Source organism: Anomaloglossus baeobatrachus, chromosome 8, assembly GCF_048569485.1.
Source record: "Anomaloglossus baeobatrachus isolate aAnoBae1 chromosome 8, aAnoBae1.hap1, whole genome shotgun sequence".
Taxonomy (NCBI): Eukaryota; Metazoa; Chordata; class Amphibia; order Anura; family Aromobatidae; genus Anomaloglossus; species Anomaloglossus baeobatrachus.
This window is the reverse complement of record NC_134360.1, coordinates 40,285,092-40,306,617: the sequence shown is the minus strand read 5'-3', so window position 1 is coordinate 40,306,617 and position 21,526 is coordinate 40,285,092. Positions and strand designations below refer to the sequence as shown.

Genomic DNA, 21,526 nt, shown 5'->3' with positions numbered 1-21,526 from the left:
TGTCTTTGTCCGCCAATGCTGGCGATGGTAATGAGAATGTGGCCACTGATGCTGGTAATATCGGCATTCAATATGGGCACTCTATTGATGGAAATATAGGCACTTTAGTGCTCTATTTCAACCTTATTCCTGGGGTAAATTATGCACTGTTTATGATAGCTATGACTTATTACATTGGTCCTTGGGCACTGTTTACGGAGCTATTAATGGGGTCCATTGGCAACATTTTTCAGCGCCCACCAAACATGATACGCCTTGTGATCAAATCCTGATAATCGGTGACTATGAGTGAAGACATTGTCCAACTGGTACAACGACAATCATAATCATAGACTTCCATTGCCCAGTCGAGGCATAGATTTATCTACTTAGATCATGTATTTGCATCTCAAGCCGACAGTCCATTGAATTGTAATCTGACAGTTATGTGCAAAATAATAGCAGTGTGTTAACCCCTTCAACCCCGGGCGATTTTCCGTTTTTCTTTTTCGTATTTTCCTCCCCTTCTTCAAAACCATAACCTTTTTATTTCTCCGGGCTTGCTTTTTTGCAGGACGAGTTGCACTTTTGAACGACACCATACACTCTGCCCCATATAGTACTGGAAAAAGTGCTGTGAAATTGCAAAAAAAAGTGCAATTCCACAATTGTTTGTTTTTTTTGTTTTTGTTTAATTTATTTATTTACCACGTTCACTATATGGTAAAACTGACATGGCATTATATTTTTATTTTATTTATGACTAGCTGTACTACCCGGCTTCGCCCGGGTTAATAACTGCTGTTAACAAAATAGAATGTATTAACATTCCCGGGATAGAATGTATAAATAGAATGTATTAACACCCGTGATAGTAACTGTCTCTCTGTTTCTCTCCAACTCTCTGTCTGTCTCCCCCTCTGTATATATCTCTCTGTCTCTCTAGCTTTATCTGTCTCTTTCCCTGTCTGTCTCTGACTGTCTGTCTCTTTCTCCGTCTGTCTCAATCTCTTTCCCTGTCTGTCTGTCTATTTATCTCTTTCCTTGTCTGTCTATCTCTGTCACTTTCCCTGTCTGTCTCTTTCCCTGTCTGTCTCTTTCCCTGTCTGTCTCTTTCCCTGCATCTGTCTCTTTCCCTGCATCTGTCTCTTTCCCTGCATCTGTCTCTTTCCCTGTGTCTGTCTCTTTCCCTGTGTCTGTCTCTATCTCTTTCCCTGTCTGTCTCTTTCCCTGTCAGTCTCTTTGTCTGTCTCTTTGTGTCTGTCTCTTACCCTGTCTATGTATTGTCTGTTTCTTTCCCTGTCTGTGTTTGCCTTTTTCCCTGGCTGAATTGTGACATGCCAACATTCCATATAAGGGCGTGGCTGCGCATTCTTCTGAAGTTCTGGCTGCTCTGTGGCTCCCAGCTCCATTCGCTTTAATGGTGGCAGGTTTTTTGGCGAATAACTGTAAAGAGTGGGGTTAAAATTTCCCCTCGAAACATAGCCTATGACGCTCTCGGGGTCCAGAAGTGTGAGTGAGCAAAATTTTCTGGCTGTAGCTGCGACGGTGTGGATGCCAATCCCGGACAAACACACACACACACATACACACACACACACACACATACACACACACATTCAGCTTTATATATTAGATTCTCCAGGTCAGTACGAGTTCGTAGATACCAAACATGTATAGTTTTACTTTTATCTAAGTAGTGAAAAAAATTAAGGAGCGTTCTAATTTTTTGGGATTTAGTGCTCAGTGACGGCTTATGTCTTACGTCTTGAGCTGACATTTTGAATTACACCATTTTTGGGTAAATACGATGTTTTCATCTCCTCTTACTGCATTTTATTGCAATGTTGCGGCCACTCAAATCATGTAATTCTGACATTTTGATTTTTTTTCTACACCTTTTACCAATCGTATTCATTTATTTTATATTTTGATAGATTGGATTTTTACAAATCCAGCAATACTAAATATGTGTATTTTTGAACTTTTGTGGGGGGGTTTTGTATTGTTTTCATATTTAAAAAAAAATAAATAAAATCCACTTTTGATTGTCTCCTAGGGGGACTTGAAACTGTGGTCGTCCAAGTGCCATGTTATATAATCTTTTTTCCCAAAAAACAGTAATTAAATGCATTAGTGCTGTTATTTTGCACATAACTGTAAATGTGGCGATAAGGGTAATTGGTCATTAAATATCACATTTGTGATACTCACCCTTGGGCACTGCACCGTACACTGCTCCTAAAATAATAATAATAATCACCCAATATCAAGATATTTTATTGTCATTATCAAGTACTGGAGCATTATAAGAGACAAATCGCTGATATTAGTTACATAAACGACATGGAGAAAAATATTGGCAAAACATCTCAGTCATTTAGCATGAGTTTCTCATCCAGTGCTATTGCACCCGGTGTATAACATCCATCCCCATTGACCCTCCCGTTGTCACAACCCAGACTTATAGAAGGTCCGGCGTGAGGTAAAACACACAACAAACAGGGGTTTTACCAAGCCAAACAAGGGGTACACCGGGAATATATTAACAATGGTGACCCTGATGCTAGTGAGAGAGAAGATGGATACCTCCTCCACTTACCTTTACCCTGCACTCCTAGCCAGTCCCTATACAGGTTCCTCACCTGTCGCTGAGCAGGAACCTGAAGCCCTGAGAGACCCTACAATAATCCTGGCTAGTGAGTGGGAAGGTAAGGCTCACTAGTCCCACCGCTGCAGTAAAATAACACACTAAGGTAAGGTAAGACAGACAGCCAGATCCTAAACAGGTACCTCACCTGTCACTGAGCAGGAACCTGAAGCCCTGAAAGACCCTGCAGTAAGCCTTGGCTAGTGAGAAGGCAGGTAAGGATCACTAGTCCCACCGCTGCACTAAAACAACACACCAAGGGAAGGTAAGACAGCCAGCCAGACCCTATACAGGTTCCTCACCTGTCACTGAGCAGGAACCTGAAGCCCTTAAAGACCCTGCAGTAAGCCTTGGGTAGTAAGTAGGCAGACAAGGATTACTAGTCCCACCGCTGCACTAAAACAACACACCAAGGGAAAGTAAGACAGACAGGGGGTAAAAAAAAAAACCAACAGACTAACTCCAACAACTAGGCTGCATTCAGGCACCAGTACTGCAGCCTGCACTGCTACCAACAGCAAGGGCTCGAGCAGCTCCTTCCACCTCCAGGCCAAACATCCAAATGAGATCAGAGAATAACCGGCACCCACTGCTGGGAGCATGGGATATAAAAAGATACAGGGAGTGATCCTAAACCGAAAACACCTGACCAGGAGTCATAAGCTGCTGGCATTAACCCTTGCCACACCCAAAGAAAGAAAACACGTTTGATATGTACAATGTAGAGTCTCAGATGACAATGAGAGCCTCTAGTGCTCATCCTGTCACTAGTCCCAAAATACAGAGAGTCGTCCGTGATACCTGTGTATAATAATCATCTCTAGGTGTATAACATCTAGCTTTAGCTTTACCCCTGGTGTATAAGCTCCATCTCCATTACCACCGGTGTATAACATTAAGCCCCATTGTCCCGGAGATTGTGCGCCCGGCCGCTCCCCATGTCTGTCCCCACAATAATGGTGTTCTGGATGAAGGAGCAAAAATTCCATCAGACATCTCCAAAATCTTGTAGAAAGCGCGGAATCTGCAGAGGGGCCGACTCTGTATTAATGTCTGTGGATGTAGAATGGGCGGTGTGATGTGGAGGGGGCACATACTATTCTCCGTATAGTGTAAATGGATTCCCATATCTCTGGACAAGCTCAACACTGATCTTTATCACTCATCCAATTGAAGATCCCTACAGTCCCCATTCCATACAGGCCGATTTGGACTATCATATATTAATGTGTTGGCCTAGGACTTACTTGCACCTGGCTGACAGTACATATCGCCTCCGACAATGGATCCGAGAGGCTGTTCAGGTTTTCAGCATCCGCCGTGTAGAAGAAATTCTGCTGGCTCTGACCTGAGACTATCCTACGTAACTGTTCCTGATCGGCTCCATCCGTTCCCACGACCAAAACTCGAATACCTGGAAAAAGGCAAAGAGGTGACTTCAGGATGTTCTTCAGCTCTAACTCCCATCCACCTCAGTGAGAAGTGTTAAGCTCCAATCTGGTGGTGTCTTATAGTAGAGATCTGTACATGGTAGATATGTGTGCAGCTTATAACCGTGGCTGACACGGTTTTATTTACCTGTAGCTTTGATGGCGTTTGCTGCCTGTAGACTGTCATCTGATGATGGACTATCTGCAAGAATCACCAAAACACCGGGGACATTCTGTCTTCTACCGTAAGCTGTGGTGAATAGGTAGTTCCTTGCAAATTCAATGGCCCCACCTGAAGAAAAGCAAAAGAACAATGTGACTATGTTCCCATTTAGAGACAGTAAAAGCTATAATAATAAGTTACATCCTGCATTATACTCCAGAGCTGCACTCACTATTCTGCTGGTGCAGTCACTGTTTACATACATTACATTACTTATCCTGAGTTATATCCTGTATTATACTCCAGAGCTGCACTCACTATTCTGCTAGTGCAGTCACTGTTTACATACATTACCGATCCTGAGTTATATCCTGTATTATACTCCAGAGCTGCAGTCCCTATCCTGCTGGTGGAGTCACTGTGTACATACATTACATTACTGATTCTGTACTGATCCTGAGTTACATCCTGTATTATACTCCAGAGCTGCACTCACTATTCTGCTGGTGGAGTCACTGTGTACATACATTACATTACTGATTCTGTATGGATCCTGAGTTACATCCTGTATTATACTCCAGAGCTGCACTCACTATTCTGCTGGTGAAGTCACTGTGTACATACATTACATTACTGATCCTGTACTGATCTTGAGTTACATCCTGTATTATACTCAAGAGCTGCACTCACTATTCTGCTGGTGCAGTCACTTTGTACATACTTTACTTTACTGATCCTGAGTTACATCCTGTATTATACTCCAGAGCTGTACTCACTATTCTGCTGGTGCAGTTCACTGTTTACATACATTATATTTCTTATCCTGTACTGCTCCTGAGTTATATCCTGTATTATACTCTAGAGCTGCACTCACTATTCTGCTGGTGCAGTCACTGTGTACATACATTACATTATTTATCCTAAAAAAATGTTTAAAAGAACTGAAGTCCTCAGTGGTTGATACCTTTTAATGGCTAATTGAAAAGATGGTAATAATAGCAAGCTTTCGAGACTACTCAGGTCTCTTCATCAAGCATGGTATAACACCATTATCTCTACTGGCTAACACGGTACAAAGATATATTATTTATCCTGTAATATTCTCCAGAGCTCTACTCACTATTCTGCTGGTGTAGTCACTGTGTACATACATTACAATACTCATCCTGTAGTATTCTCTAGAGCTGCACTCACTGTTCTGCTGGTGCAGTCACTGTATACATACATTACATTACATATCCTGTAGTATTCTCTAGAGCTGCACTCACTGTTCTGCTGGTGTAGTCACTGTGTACATACATTACTTTTCTTATTCTTTACTGATCTCGAATTACTTCCTGCATTATACTCCAGAACTGTCCAAAAAAAGAAACAGTGGGACAAATAGGCTGCGCTGACGGAAGAAGAATTTTTGCTGCGAGAAGATGCAGTGAGGTTGTCATGGGGTTCGAACCCTTGAGGTTCTTCTTTGTGGTCCATTTGTCTGTCCACTGAGCCAAAGCGGATACACCTTTTCTCTGTGTTTATTATCTGCTATCCTTGCTTTGGCCTTTTAGATTAGCAAGTGTTTTTATTTACTTATTTGTCTGTCCTGTCACCTTTTGGGTCTATAGCACACTGCTCTACCCTCCGGTTCCTTAGGAAAACGTGAAGCACTCGATGGCCGTTCAGGCAGTGTAGGTCTAAGTTGACGCTCTTTAGTTTGTTTCATCTAATCAAGAAAACTGGGTGAAGTTTCTTCCTCCGGCTGTGTCCGCTTTCAATAACTGCACCTCGACTGCTACTGGTACCTTTATTTTTTGGCGTGTGAAGGTTTTCATCCAGTATTTCAAAACTTCTCAAGTTTGCAGTCTCCTGTCCCAGAGGAGGAAAGATTTTCTTCTCGTTTGATTGATGTCTAGCGAGAAGATGAAAAAGATCTTTTGATAAGTTTCGATCGGACAAAGAGAACTGTGCACCATAGGCGTAGAAGGGCATCTCGTCTTTAAGGTGGGAGATTTTGTTTGTTTTTTCTCAAGAAATCTTCGTCTTAAAGTTCCGTCAAGGAAATTTTCTGCTATATTTGTTGGTCCATATAAGATATTTAAAATCATTAATCCTGTGAAGGTCAAGCTCCAACTCCTGGTAGTGTGGAGGATTAATAATTCTTTCCATTGCTCTCTTATTAAAAGGTTTGAGGGAACGTTGGATCCTAATGACATCATTGACGTAGGCTTGGAGGAGGACACGGAGTATGAAGTGGGACAATTTTTGAGATTCAGACGTGTCAGACGTCAACTAGAGTATCTCGTTAAATGGATAACCTTTGGTCCAGAGGATAATTCATGGCTTGATGTGCAGGATTTGCTTGCACAGAAATAATTCTGTCAGCTACATAAGTGGTTGGGCATCTCAGATTGTCCAGTAGCCCCTCTTAAAAGGGGGTACAGTTATGTGCTTTGTGGTCGTCTTGTCTGTCAACCGAGCCGCAGCAGATACACCTTTTCTTTGGGTGTTTATTATATGTTATCCTTGCTTTGGTCTTTTAGATTAGCAGATGTTTTCTTTTACTTGTTTGTCTGTCCAGTCACCTTTCGGGAGCGGCTATAAATACCTACCACTTGCTGGTATTTCCGGTAGGTGTTATTTTCATTTGGACATCCAGCCATACTGCCGTTGTTTTATGCCAGACATGGAAAGAACAGCTAGGGTTTTTTTCTGTCTGCCCTTTATGCTTTTCACCCTGCACCTATTATCTGTTTCTTAGTAACAAGTAGGCGGCATACACTTTTACAGTATTTACTTTATCCTTTCTTTAACATTTCAAGGCTTGTTATTACTCACTTTGAGAACCTTTTCTATCTCAACACTTCTTCCTTTCTGTATATCGCACACTGCTCTGCCCTCTGGTTCCTTTGGAGGAACGTGAAGCACTCGATGGCCATTCAGGCAGCACAGGCCCAAGTTGACACCATTTAGTCTGGAGTTAGGAACATTCCAGTCTATGCAGTGACCACTAAGGAATGCAGGGCCTGGACCTCTAGTCTGTACAGGAACTGGCTGGGTCAGTTGCAATATTTTCAGTGTTTTACCAATTGATCCCGGATGAGTTTACTACACAATCATAAGAACCAGCGTTGAAGTAGAAACAAAAATGAATGATGGTGTTAACAGAATTTAGAGGAAAAAAGGCGCCAAGAGACATGTGGTCCACCCATTTTGGGGTGGATGCATAAATTAAATTTTTAACCCTAGAATGCGAACCATAGAAATATACAATGGAAAACAAGTAACCTAGTAGGCCTGCGAGGCCCCAGGTATGCGTTCTAGGGTTAAAACAGATTTTGACAAAAATAAAAAAAAAATATGTGGAGGAAAGGATGTGCACTTAAATCAAGAGGAATAAAATAAATACATTCATGAGTAAATAAAAGACAGAAAAACGAAAAAAAAAAAAGTGAAGGATAAATGTGTATGGTGGATATGTAAATGGAACAAGAGAAAGCCGAAAAATAGAAAAGGGAAGGTGTTAATGTATACAGTTATAGAGTGTTTCTGTAGCGCCGGCGTCTCTACAGAGACCCCGACTCACTCACCACCCTGGCGGGGTCGCAACCTCCCCCATACTTCTCCGGTAATCCACGTTTGCTGCTGCCTACTTTCCTCTGGGGCCCTGTATGTACATGCCGCACCAGGTTCCCAGACGTACACCTAAGATGCGTGTACACACACCGGCCCTCCTCTTAAAGGGCTGGCATGCTATTTCCTGTGTATTTAAGGCATCCTCCAAATAGGGGAGGTGCCTGCACAACGCCTTAGTCAATCAGTCTCCAGTCTGCTAGCTAGTTAGTTATCAGGTTCTTACCTCCTGTCCCGTTATCCTTATGCCTGTCTTCCCATACCTACCTGTTCCTGATGTGCTCACCATACCTGTCCGTACCTGTCTGTCAAGCCTACCTCAGTCATCTCACCTGTACTCGTCTATGCCTGAGTCCGTCTTCTGTCCTGGGGATCAGCTGCCAGAGTCCCAATCACTGCCCTGGGAGTGGTACCTGGCGCTCGCCTCACGGTGGGTGCTTTGTTAAACCCCTCCTACTAAAGGGTAAGCCCGGTTCCCCCCTGTGGTCCAGTGGGTCCACTAATCCCGCTCGCTAGCCCTATACCGGCTGCGTGCATTACTGTTTGGTAGGAGTACAGAAAATAAAGCAGAAAGACTATGGAAGGAGAATAAATAAAAGGAGTAAAGGAATAAGCAGAAAGATGAGAGCAGTAGTTAAGTAAAGAGGAAGTAGGAAAGAAGGGAATTTTGTTACTTACCGTAAATTCCTTTTCTTCTAGCTCCTATTGGGAGACCCAGACGATTGGGTGTATAGCTACTGCCTCCGGAGGCCACACAAAGCATTACACTAAAAAGTGTAAGGCCCCTCCCCTTCTGGCTATACACCCCCCGTGGGATCACGGGCTGCTCAGTTTTAGTGCTAAAGCAAGAAGGAGGAAAGCCAATAACTGGTTTAAACAAATTCACTCCGAAGTAACTTCGGAGAACTGAAAACCGTTCAACATGAACAACATGTGTACCCGAAAAAAACCCAAAAAATCCCGAAGGACAACAGGGCGGGTGCTGGGTCTCCCAATAGGAGCTAGAAGAAAAGGAATTTACGGTAAGTAACAAAATTCCCTTCTTCTTCGGCGCTCCATTGGGAGACCCAGACGATTGGGACGTCCAAAAGCAGTCCCTGGGTGGGTAAAGAAATACCTCATAGTAGAGCTGCAAAGACAGCCCTCCCCTACGGGGAGGCAACTGCCGCCTGCAGGACTCTTCTACCTAAGCTGGCGTCCGCCGAAGCATAGGTATGCACCTGATAATGTTTGGTGAAAGTGTGCAGACTCGACCAGGTAGCTGCCTGGCACACCTGTTGAGCCGTAGCCTGGTGTCGTAATGCCCAGGACGCACCCACGGCTCTGGTTGAGTGGGCCTTCAGCACTGATGGAACCGGAAGCCCAGCAGAACGGTAGGCTTCAAGAATTGGTTCTTTGATCCATCGAGCCAGGGTGGCTTTGGAAGCCTGCGACCCTTTGCGCTTACCAGCGACAAGGACAAAGAGTGCATCCGAGCGGCGCAGGGGCGCCGTGCGGGAAATGTAGATTCTGAGTGCTCTCACCAGATCTAACAAATGTAAATCCTTCTCATACCGATGAACTGGATGAGGACAAAAGGAAGGCAAGGAGATATCCTGATTAAGATGAAAAGAGGATACCACCTTAGGGAGAAACTCCTGAATGGGGCGCAGCACTACCTTGTCCTGGTGGAACACCAGGAAGGGAGCCTTGGATGACAGCGCTGCTAGCTCAGACACTCTCCGAAGAGCCGTGACCGCTACCAGAAAGGCCACTTTCTGTGAGAGTCGAGAAAGTGAAACATCCCTCAGAGGCTCGAAGGGCGGCTTCTGGAGAGCAACTAGTACCCTGTTTAGATCCCATGGATCTAACGGCCGCTTGTACGGAGGGACGATATGACAAACCCCCTGCAGGAACGTGCGCACCTGAGAAAGTCGTGCTAGACGCTTCTGAAAAAACACGGATAGTGCCGAGACTTGCCCTTTAAGGGAGCCGACTGACAAGCCCTTTTCCAACCCAGATTGCAGGAAGGAAAGAAAAGCAGGTAACGCGAATGGCCAGGGGGATACTCCTTGTGCAGAGCACCAGGATAAGAAAATCCTCCACGTTCTGTGGTAGATCTTAGCAGAAGTGGACTTCCTAGCCTGTCTCATGGTGGCAACGACCCCTTGGGATAATCCTGAAGACGCTAGGATCCAGGACTCAATGGCCACACAGTCAGGTTCAGGGCCGCAGAATTCCGATGGAAAAACGGCCCTTGGGACAGTAAGTCTGGTCGGTCTGGTAGTGCCCACGGTTGGCCGACCGTGAGATGCCACAGATCCGGGTACCACGACCTCCTCGGCCAGTCTGGGGCGACGAGTATGACGCGGCTGCAATCGGATCTGATCTTGCGTAGCACTCTGGGCAAGAGTGCCAGAGGTGGAAACACATACGGGAGCCGGAACTGCGACCAATCTTGCACTAAGGCGTCTGCCGCCAGAGCTCTTTGATCGCGAGACCGCGCCATGAAGGCCGGGACCTTGTTGTTGTGCCGAGACGCCATTAGGTCGACGTCCGGCACCCCCCAGCGGCGACCGATTTCCTGAAACACTTCCGGGTGAAGGGACCATTCCCCTGCGTGCATACCCTGGCGACTGAGGAAGTCTGCTTCCCAGTTTTCTACGCCCGGGATGTGAACCGCTGATATGGTGGATGCTCTGTCCTCCACCCACATTAGAATCCGCCGGACTTCCTGGAAGGCTTGTCGACTGCGTATCCCTCCTTGGTGGTTGATGTATGCCACCGCTGTGGAGTTGTCCGACTGAATTCGAATCTCTTTCCTTCCAGCCACTGCTGGAAGGCTAGTAGGGCAAGATACACTGCCCTGATTTCCAGAACATTGATCTGAAGGATGGACTCCTGCTGGGTCCACGTCCCCTGAGCCCTGTGGTGGAGAAAAACTGCTCCCCACCCTGACAGACTCGCGTCTGTCGTGACCACTGCCCAGGATGGGGGTAGGAAGGACCTTCCCTGTGATAATGAGGTGGGAAGAAGCCACCCTTGCAGAGAGTCCTTGGCCGTCTGGGAAAGGGAGACTTTCCTGTCCAGGGAAGTTGACTTCCCGTCCCATTGGCGGAGAATGTCCCATTGAAGTGGGCGCAGATGAAACTGCGCATACGGGACTGCCTCCATTGCTGCCACCATCTTCCCTAGGAAGTGCATGAGGCGCCTTAAGGGGTGCGACTGACCATGAAGGAGAGACTGCACCCCTGTCTGTAGTGACCGCTGCTTGTCCAGCGGAAGCTTCACTATCGCTGAGAGAGTATGAAACTCCATGCCCAGATACGTTAGTGATTGAGTCGGTGACAGATTTGACTTTGAAAAGTCGATGATCCACCCGAAAGTCTGGAGAGTCTCCAGCGCAACCTTCAGGCTGAGTTGGCATGCCTCTTGAGAGGGTGCTTTGACAAGCAGATCGTCCAAGTAAGGGATCACCGAGTGTCCCTGAGAGTGCAAGACTGCTACCACTGCCGCCATGACCTTGGTGAAAACCCGTGGGGCTGTCGCCAGACCAAATGGCAGAGCTACGAACTGAAGATGGTCGTCTCCTATCACGAAACGTAGAAAACGTTGGTGCTCTGTAGCAATCGGCACGTGGAGATAAGCATCTTTGATGTCTATTGATGCAAGGAAATCTCCTTGAGACATTGAGGCAATGACGGAGCGGAGGGATTCCATCCGGAACCGCTTGGCGTTCACATGCTTGTTGAGCAGTTTTAGGTCCAGAACAGGACGGAACGAGCCGTCCTTTTTTGGAACCACAAAGAGATTGGAGTAAAAACCTTGCCCTTGTTCCTGAAGAGGAACAGGGATCACCACTCCTTCTGCTCTTAGTGAGCCCACCGCCTGCAGAAGGGCATCTGCTCGATCGGGATGTGGGGAAGTTCTGAAGAACCGAGGCGGAGGACGAGAACTGAACTCTATCCTGTACCCGTGAGACAAAATGTCTGTTACCCACCGGTCCTTGACCTGTGGCAGCCAAATGTCGCAAAAGCGGGAGAGCCTGCCACCGACCGAGGATGCGGAGGGAGGAGGCCGAAAGTCATGAGGCAGCCGCCTTGGAAGCGGTTCCTCCGGTTGCTTTCTTGGGGCGTGAGTGAGCCCGCCAGGAATCTGAGCTCCTTTGCTCCTTCTGAGTCCCTTTGGACGAGGAGAATTGGGCCTTGCCCGAGCCTCGAAAGGACCGAAACCTCGACTGCCACCTCCTCTGTTGAGGTTTGCTTGATCTGGGCTGGGGTAAGGAGGAGTCTTTACCCTTGGACTGTTTAATGATTTCAGCCAATTGCTCACCAAACAGTCTGTCTACAGATAATGGCAAGCTGGTTAAACATTTTTTGGAAGCAGAATCCGCTTTCCATTCCTTTAACCACAAGGCTCTGCGCAAAACCACAGAGTTGGCGGACGCCATTGAGGTACGGCTCGTAGAGTCTAGGACAGCGTTGATAGCATAGGTCGCAAACGCAGACATTTGCGAAGTTAAGGACTCCACTTGCGGCACTGCTGGACGTATGATAGAGTCCACCTGTGCCAGACCAGCTGAAATAGCTTGGAGTGCCCACACGGCCGCGAATGCTGGAGCAAACGACGCGCCGATAGCTTCATAGACAGATTTCAACCAAAGGTCCATCTGTCTGTCATTGGCATCTTTAAGTGAAGCCCCATCCTCCACTGCAACTATGGATCTAGCCGCAAGCCTGGAGATTGGGGGATCCACCTTTGGACACTGGGTCCAGCGTATGACCACGTCAGGGGGAAAGGGATAACGTGTATCCTTAAGACGTTTGGAGAAACGCTTGCCGCTGCCTCCTCTGCTGAAGGGGCAGGGGGAGAAATATCCAACAGTCTATTGATGGCCGCTATAAGGTCATTTACCATGGCGTCACCATCAGGAGTATCCAGATTGAGAGCGGTCTCAGGATTAGACTCCTGATCACCCTCCTCTGTCTCATCATACAGAGACTCTTCTCGCTGAGACCCTGACCAGCGTGAGGACGTGGAGGGTCTCTCCCAGCGAGCTCGCTTAGGCTGCCTGGGACTGTCATTCGAGTCAGAGCCTTCAGCCTGAGATGCCTGGGACCCCCTTGAAGCACGTATTAACTCCAACTGAGGGGGACCGGGGAACATTGACACAGCCGTGTCCATGGTCTGAGTAACTGGTCTGGACTGCAAGGTCTCTAGGATTTTTGTCATAGTCACAGACATCTTGTCAGCAAAAACTGCAAACTCTGTCCCCGTCACCGGGACAGGGTTCACCGGTGACTCTGCCTGGGCCACTACCACCATAGAGTCCGGCTGACGAAGTGGCACAGGGACCGAACATTGCACACAATGGGGGTCATTGGAACCTGCCGGTAGATCAGCCCCACAAGCGGCACAAGCAGTATATACAGCCTGTGTCTTGGCACCCTTGCGTTTTGCGGATGACATGTTGTTGTCTCCTCAGAGCAATATAGGGTATACAGCCAAGAAGCGACCTTACAGTGCAATATATATATAGATATGGTACAGAGAAAAAAGTACACCAATATAACACTGTGGCACTAGTGGGGCCAGCACTAATGTGCTGCTTACCGCCCGCTTAACGCGGGTGTGTGGTCGCCAGAAATCCCTTGTCTGGGTCTCCCAGAGCCTGTGTCCGTTCTCCAGCCAGACTGCATGTAGGAATGGCTGCCGGCGTCCTGTGGAGAGGGGCGGGCCCTGGGCGTGTGCAGACAAAGTGCGGGAAACCTGCGTCCCACTGTGCTCAGTGAGAGGGCTGGAGTATGTAAATAAGACTCCAGCCCTCGGCGCTGACTATCGTACAGCGTCTCTCCCTTGCCCTGATTGACAGGGTGGGGGCGGGAACGAAGCGGAGCTAGGCCGCAAAAGCCGGGGACTAGATTTATAAGCGCCGCCGTCGTAAAAGCACGGTCGGCGCGAAGTCCCCGGCGCACCACAAGTCTCAGCCGCGCCGCCGCTCTAGGGGCGGCCGGCGCGGCAGTCCCCAACACATAAAGTCCCTCAGAGAAGCTGCAGTGACTGTAACCCCAGCGCGCAGCGCTACTGTCCCCGGCGCACTAGCACACCCAGCAAGTCTGGAGTGTGCGCGGCCTGTCCATACGGGGACACAGAGTACCTGAATGTAGCAGGGCCTTGTCCCTGAACGGTACCCAGCTCCGTATCCAGCAGGTTCTATGGGTCTGTGGATGGAGCCCGGCCTCAGGGCTTGGGGGCCGGTAAGATCCCACTTCCTCAGAGCCCCTCAGGGGGATGGGGAAGGAAAGCAGCATGTGGGCTCCAGCCTCCGTACCCGCAATGGGTACCTCAACCTTAACAAACACCGCCAATAGGAATGGGGTGAGAAGGGAGCATGCTGGGGGCCCTATATGGGCCTTCTTTTCTTCCATCCGATATAGTCAGCAGCTACTGCTGACTAAAACAGTGGAGCTATGCGTGGATGTCTGACCTCCTTCGCACAAAGCTTGAAAACTGAGCAGCCCGTGATCCCACGGGGGGTGTATAGCCAGAAGGGGAGGGGCCTTACACTTTTTAGTGTAATGCTTTGTGTGGCCTCCGGAGGCAGTAGCTATACACCCAATCGTCTGGGTCTCCCAATGGAGCGCCGAAGAAGAAGGGAATTTTGTTTACTTACCGTAAATTCCTTTTCTTCTAGCTCCAATTGGGAGACCCAGACAATTGGGTGTATAGCTATTGCCTCCGGAGGCCACACAAAGTATTACACTTAAAAGTGTAAGGCCCCTCCCCTTCTGGCTATACACCCCCAGTGGGATCACTGGCTCACCAGTTTTAGTGCCAAAGCAAGAAGGAGGAAAGCCAATAACTGGTTTAAAGACCAATTCAATCCGAGGAAACATCGGAGAACTGAACCATACCACATGAACAACATGTGTACCCGAAAAAACAGAAAAACCCCGAGAAAACAGGGCGGGTGCTGGGTCTCCCAATTGGAGCTAGAAGAAAAGGAATTTACGGTAAGTAAACAAAATTCCCTTCTTCTTTTTCGCTCCTAATTGGGAGACCCAGACAATTGGGACGTCCAAAAGCAGTCCCTGGGTGGGTAAAAGAATACCTCGTGATAGGGCCGTCAAAGAGCCCTTTCCTACAGGTGGGCAATCACCGCCTGAAGGACTTATCTACCTAGGCTGGCGTCTGCCGAAGCGTAGGTATGCACCTGAAAATGCTTGGTAAAAGTATGGAGACTCAATCAGGTAGGTGCCTGACACACCTGCTGAGCCGTAGCCTGGTGCCGTAATGCCTAGGATGCACCCACGGCTCTGGTAGAATGGGCCTTCAGCCTTGAGAGAACCAGAAGCCCAGTAGAACTGTAGATTTCAAGAATTGGTTCCTCGATCCCCCGAGCCAGGGTGGATTCAGAAGCTTGCGACTGTTTACGCCGACCAGCGACAAGGACAAAGAGTGCATCCGGGTGGCGCAGGAGCGCCATGCGGGAAGTAGAACCTGAGTGCTCTCACCAGAACCAACAGATGCAAATCCTTCTGAAATTGATGGACTGGACGAGGACACAAAGAAGGTGAGGTGATATCCTGATTGATATGAAAGTGGGATACCACCTTAGGGAGAAATTCCGGAATCGGACGCAGAACTACCCTGTCCTGGTGAAGGACCAGGAAGGGAGATTTGTATGAGAGCGTTGCTAGCTCGGAAACTCTCCTAAGAGACGAGACCGTTACTAGAAGGCCACTTCCCGAGAAAAGCGGGAAGGGAGACCTCTTTCAAAGGCTCGAAAGGCGGCATCTGGAGAGCAATTAGAACCTTGTTCAGATCCCAGGGCTCTAACGGCCGCCTGTACGGAGTGCTGAGAAGACAAACTCCCCGTAGGAACGTGCGTACCTGAGGAAGTCGTTTCTGAAAAAATACAGATAGCGCTGAGACTTGTCCCTAAAGGGAACTGAGCGACAACCCTTTTTCCAACCTAGATTGCAGGAAGGAAGGAAACATAGACGATGCAACCGGCCAGGGAGAAACACCCTGCGCCGAGCACCGAGATAAGAATATCTTCCACGTCCTGTGGTCAATCTTGGCGGACGTTGATATGCTAGCCTGTCTCATGGTGGCAACCACGTCCTGAGGTAATCCTGACGACACTAGGTTCCAGGACTCAAGCCACACCATCAGGTTGAGGGCCGTAGAATTCAAATGGAAGAATGGCCCTTGAGACAGCCAGTCTGATTGGTCTGGTAGTGCCCCCGGTTAGCCTACCGTGAGGCACCACAGAACCGGGAACCACAACATCCTCGGCCAATCTGTAGCGACGAGGATGGCGCGGCCGCAGTCGGTCCTGATCTAACGCAGCACTCTGGGCAACAATGCCAGAGGTGGCACATAAGGTAGCTGGAACTGCGACCAATGCTGAACTAAGGCGTCTGCCGCCAGAGCTCGATGATTGTGAAACCGTGCCATGAAGCTGGCACATTGTTGTTGTGCCGTGACGCCATTAGATCGACGTCCGGCCTCTGTCAGCGGCGCCAGATCTCCTGAAACCCGTCCGGGTGAAGAGACCATACCCTTTCGGCCACACCCCGGCGACTTAGGAAGTCAGCTTCCTAGTTTTCCACGCCTGGGATGTGAACTGTGGATATGGTGGATGCCGTGTCTTCCACCCACATCAGAACCTGCCGGACTTCCTGGAAGGCTTGTCGGTTGCGCGTTCTTCCTTGGTGGTTGATGTATGCCACCGCTGTGGAGTTGTCCGACTGAAGTCGGATTTGCTTGCTTTCCAGCTGCTGTTGGAAGGTTTGTAGGGCAAGATACACTGCTCTGTGTTCAAGAACATTGATCTGAAGGGTGGACTCTTGCTGAGTCCCCGTACCCTGAGCGCTGTGGTGGAGAAAAACTGCTCCCCACCCTGATAGACTCGCGTCTGTCGTAACTATCGCCCAGGATGGGGATAGGAAGGACCTTCTTTTTGACCATGAGGTGGGAAGAAGCCACCACCGTAGAGATTCCTTGGCCGCCTGAGAAAGAAAGACGACTCTGTTGAGGGAGGTCGACTCCCCGTCCCATTGGCGGAGAATGTCACATTGTAGTGGACGCAGATGAAACTGCGCGAGAAGAACTGCCTCCATTGCTACCATCTTACGTAGGAAGTGCATGAGGCGTCTTAATGTGTGCGACTGGTTCTTAAAGAAGAGATTGCAGCCCGTAGTGAATGCTGTTTGTCTAGCGGAAGCTTCACTATCGCTGAGAGAGTATGAAACTCCATGCCTAGATATGTTAGCGATAGGGTCGGAGTCGGATCTGACTTTAAAAAGTTGATGATCCACCCAAAACTCTAGAGAGTCTCCAGCGCAACGTTCGGGCAGTGTTGGCATGTTTCCTAAGAGAGTGCCTTGACAAGTAGATCGTCTAAATATGGGATCACAGAGTGACCCTGAGAGTGCAGGACTGTGACTACTTCTGCCCTGACCTTGGCGAAGACCAGTGGGACTGTCGCTAGCCGGAAGGTAGAGCTACGAACAGGTGTTCGTCTCCTATAACGAAGCGTAGAAACGCTAGTGCTCTGGATCAATCGGCACGTGTGGATAAGCATCCTTGATGCCTAATGATGCTAGGAAATCTCCTTGGGACATTGAGGCGATGACATGGCGGAGGGATTCCATCCGGAACCGCCTGGTGTCCACGAGCTTGCTGAGCAGTTTTAGATCCAGAACGGGACGGAACGGCCCGTTCTTATAGGCACCGCAAATAATTTGGGGTAAAAACCGTGACCTTGTTCCTGAAGAGGAACGGGGGTCATCACTCTTTCTGCCTATAGAGTGCACCCTGTTTGCAGAAGAGCAGCGGCTCGGCCGGGAGGTGGAGAAGTTCTGAAGAATCGAGTTGGAGGACGAGAAGTGAGCTCTATCCTGTACCCGTGAGACAGAATGTCTCACACCCAACGGTCATTGACCTATGGCAGCTAAATATCGCCAAGGCGGGAGAGCCTGCTACCGACCGAGGATGCGGAGAGAGGAGGCCGCAAGTCATGAGGAAGCCGCCTTGGAAGCGGGTTTTCAGACTGTCTCTTTTTTGGGCGTGACTGAGCCCGCCAAGAATCTGAGCTCCTCTGATCCTTTTGAGTCCACATTGGACGAGGAAAAATGGGACCTGCCCGAGCCTCGAAAAGACCGAAACCCCGACTGCCTCCTGCTCTGTTGGGGTTTGTTGTGTCCGGGCTGAGGAAAGGATGAATCCTTACCCCTGGACTGTTTAATGGTTACATCCAAACGCTCACCAAACAGTCGGTCAGCAGAAAAAGGCAACTGGTTAAGCATCCTTTTTTTTTTTTTTTTTTTTTTTTTTTTTTTGGAAGCAGAATCTGCCTTCCATTCACTTAACGAGCAGACCAGGCTCTGCTTAAAAACACGGAGTAGCGGAGGCTACTGCCGCACGGTTCGCAGAGTCTAGGGCAACCTGAATCGCGTAAGAAACAAATGCAGACATTTGAGAGGTTAAGGATGCCACCTGCGGCACAGATGTACGTGTAACCGTGTCAATCTGTGTAAGACAAGCTGAAATAGCTTGGAATGCCCCAAGGGTGAGAATGCTGGAGCCAACGGTGCGCCGACAGCCTCATAGATGGATTTTGACCAGAGATCCATCTGTCTGTCAGTGGCATCTTTAAGTGCAGCTCCATCTCCCACTGCAACTATGGATCTAGCTACAAGCCTGGAGATTGGAGGATGCCGCTTGGGACACTGGGTCCAGTCCTTGACCACGTCAGGGGGCAGGGATAACGTGTATCCTAAGCCGTTTGGAGAAGCGCATATCTGGATAAGTGTGGTGTTCCTGGACTGCCTCTCTGAAGGCAGAGTGGTCCAGAAAAATACGTGAAGCTGACTCCTCCACTGGAGGAGCTGTGAGAAATAACCAACATTCTATTGATGGACGCTATAAGATTATTCACTATGGCGTCACCATTAGGTGTATCCAGATTGAGAGCGGTCTCAGGATCAGAATCCTGAGCCGCTACTTCCGCCTCAGTACACAGAGAGTCCTTCTGCTAGGACCCTGATGAAACCGAGGGCCGCTCATAGTGAGCCCGCTTAGGCTGTCTGGGACTGACGTCTGTGCAGAGCCGTGACTCTGGGATGCATGTGACATTCCCGGAGCTGTTAGTTGTTCACACTGAGGGGGGCCATGGATCAATGATTCAACAGTGCCCATGTTGTGAGAGACATGTCCGGACTGCTAGGCTTCTAGTATCATAGCCATAGTCTCAGAAAGTCTGTCAGTAAATACTGCAGACACCGTCCTCATCCTCTGGCCATTAGCAGAGACTCCGGCTGAGTTGGATACAATGGGGGTCTATGTAACCTGCCGGCCGTATAGCCGTACATGCTGTACCGGCTGCATAGAAAAACATGTGGTTCTGCACCTTTGTTTTACACAGAGAATATGCTGATAACTCCTCCGCACAATCCAGGAGGGTATATACAACGTGCGACGAAACAGTGCAATGTATATAGTACAAGCATATCTATAAGTGCACTTCTGCACTAGTGGGGTTAGCACCACAGGTGCTGCTTAACGCCTGTTACAGCGATTGTGTGACTATCAGAATGCCAGGGTCTTCCACACTTGTCTCTGTATCGTACAGAAACTGACACTAATGGCTGCCGGCGTCCTGTATAGAGAAGGAAGCCGTGGGCGTGCCTGAGAAAGTGCGGGAATCCGGTTTCACAGTGCACACAGTGAGAGGGGTGGAGTATGCAAAACATACTCCAGCTCTCAGTGCTGCTGTGCTATGCAGCGTCACGCCCCTACCCTGACTGTCAGGCCTGTGGGCGGTAACGAAGGGAGACTAGGCCCAGAAGCCGGGGACTCGAGTTAATAAGCGCGGCCGGCATATCAGTGCTGGCCGGCGCGGAAGTCCCCGGCGCACCACAAATCCCAGCGGCGCCTTCAATAAAACGGCAGCGGCGGTTAGCGCGGTAGTCACCCAATACACTAACACACCCAGCAACGCTGTGGTGTGCGATGGCACTAGTGCGGACAGCGCCGCTGTCCCTGGCGCACTAACACACCCAGCAGTGCTGCCGTGTGTCTGCGCGGTCCCCACAGGGACACCGAGTACCTCCATGTAGCAGGGCCCTGTCCCTGAAGATACTCCGCTCCATGTCCAGCAGATACCAGGGGCTGTGGATGGAGCACGGTCTCTGTGCCTGGAGACCGATAGAATCCCACTTCACCCAGAGCCCTGTAAAAAGGGATGGGGAAGGAAGCAGCATGTGGGCTCCAGCCTCCGTACCCGCAATGGGTACCTCAACCTTAACAAACACCTCCGACATGAAGTGGGGTGAGAAGGGAGCATGCTGGGAGTCTGTATAGACCCTCTTTTCTTCCATCCGACATAGTCAGCAGCTGCTGCTGACTAAACAGTGGAGCTATGCGTGGATGTGTTGCCTCCTTCGCACAAAGCACAAAACTGGTGAGCCAGTGATCCCACTGGGGGTGTATAGCCAGAAGGGGAGGGGCCTTACACTTTTAAGTGTAATACTTTGTGTGGCCTCCGGAGGCAATAGCTATACACCCAATTGTCTGGGTCTCCCAATTAGGAGCGAAAAAGAAATAGGGTACGAAGAGTCAGGATACAGCGGTGTTGAGAAAGCGGGGGAGGGTGATAATTATTGACTATCAGGGGGTCTCATTTATCAAATGTTGATTGTTACCCATAGCAGCCAATCAGAGCTCAGCTTTTATTTCTTAAACCACTCTGGAAAAATGAAAACCCACTGTCATTGGTTGTTAACTGCTCAGGAGAAGTGATGGCTGCACCGTGATTTGTTGCTATGGGCAACCAAGACAGTTTTTTAATAAGTGAGGCCTACAAGAGTTTACAACCATCTGTTGAGCCTTGTCCATGATAATCAGCTATATCATTGAGGGCATATTACCAATAGTGGTCCCGCTGGGATCAGTGAAAGGGATGTTTTGGATTTGTTGCAGAACCGTCCGCAGTTCGCTGGAACGGTTCATAAGGACGGAGGGGCGCTGCCGGAAACTGTAGGCCCCAATTGCAATCTGAAGTAAAAAGACAAAATAAGAAGTTAGAAAAACACAAAATGGTATCAGGGATAAGAATAGGGATAAATACGAGGACTGAGGTGGATGCTACACCCCGTCTTATGCTTGAGGGGGACAATGGCCTCTCTAAACTGACACCATTATCCTCATAGAGCTACATCAGAAGATGCTACATGCAATGGTGACGGCCATGTTAGATTTCCAGCCAACCATCACGCCCACAGAAATGACTAGAAATCTAATGACATGTGTGACTAGAGTAAAACATATGATGGCCCGGTGTTGTTGATGACCATTATTATTCAGAAATACCTGTGTAGCATTCGATCCCAGCTGCCCCACCGAGGACACAGCCTGAGAGAGGAATCTCTTGATGGCCTCCTCGTTGTACTGATTATCCTGAGTTGTGTGCACCATGAACACAATGTCCGTCTTTCCCGTCCCACAGACTGAGGAGAAATAAAGATTATTAATGAAGGATATTTTTTGCGGCCTCATAGGCGTGCTCCGATATGATCACATAAACTGACCGGTGTTGGCCAAGACTGACACAGCTTCGCTCTCCCGGCTCCCGACGAGAGAAACCACTCGGAATTGGTAACGGGCACCGGTTAGAAGGTTGTCTATGTCATAGTACCT

The 21,526-nt window shown here is 48.8% G+C and overlaps 1 protein-coding gene across 1 annotated transcript in view; it reads right to left on the bottom strand.

Moving 5' to 3' along the window:
- The window catches only part of COL7A1 (collagen type VII alpha 1 chain), a 193,444-nt gene that overhangs the window by 93,444 nt on the left and 78,474 nt on the right, over positions 1–21,526 (bottom strand). Inside the window, exons 20-23 of the mRNA XM_075322059.1 lie at positions 20,758–20,884; positions 6,013–6,204; positions 4,208–4,351; positions 3,877–4,043 (exon numbers count right to left, since the gene is read on the bottom strand). Of these exons, the coding sequence (XP_075178174.1) occupies positions 3,877–4,043; positions 4,208–4,351; positions 6,013–6,204; positions 20,758–20,884 (630 nt within the window). The remainder of the gene's footprint in view (positions 1–3,876; positions 4,044–4,207; positions 4,352–6,012; positions 6,205–20,757; positions 20,885–21,526) is intronic.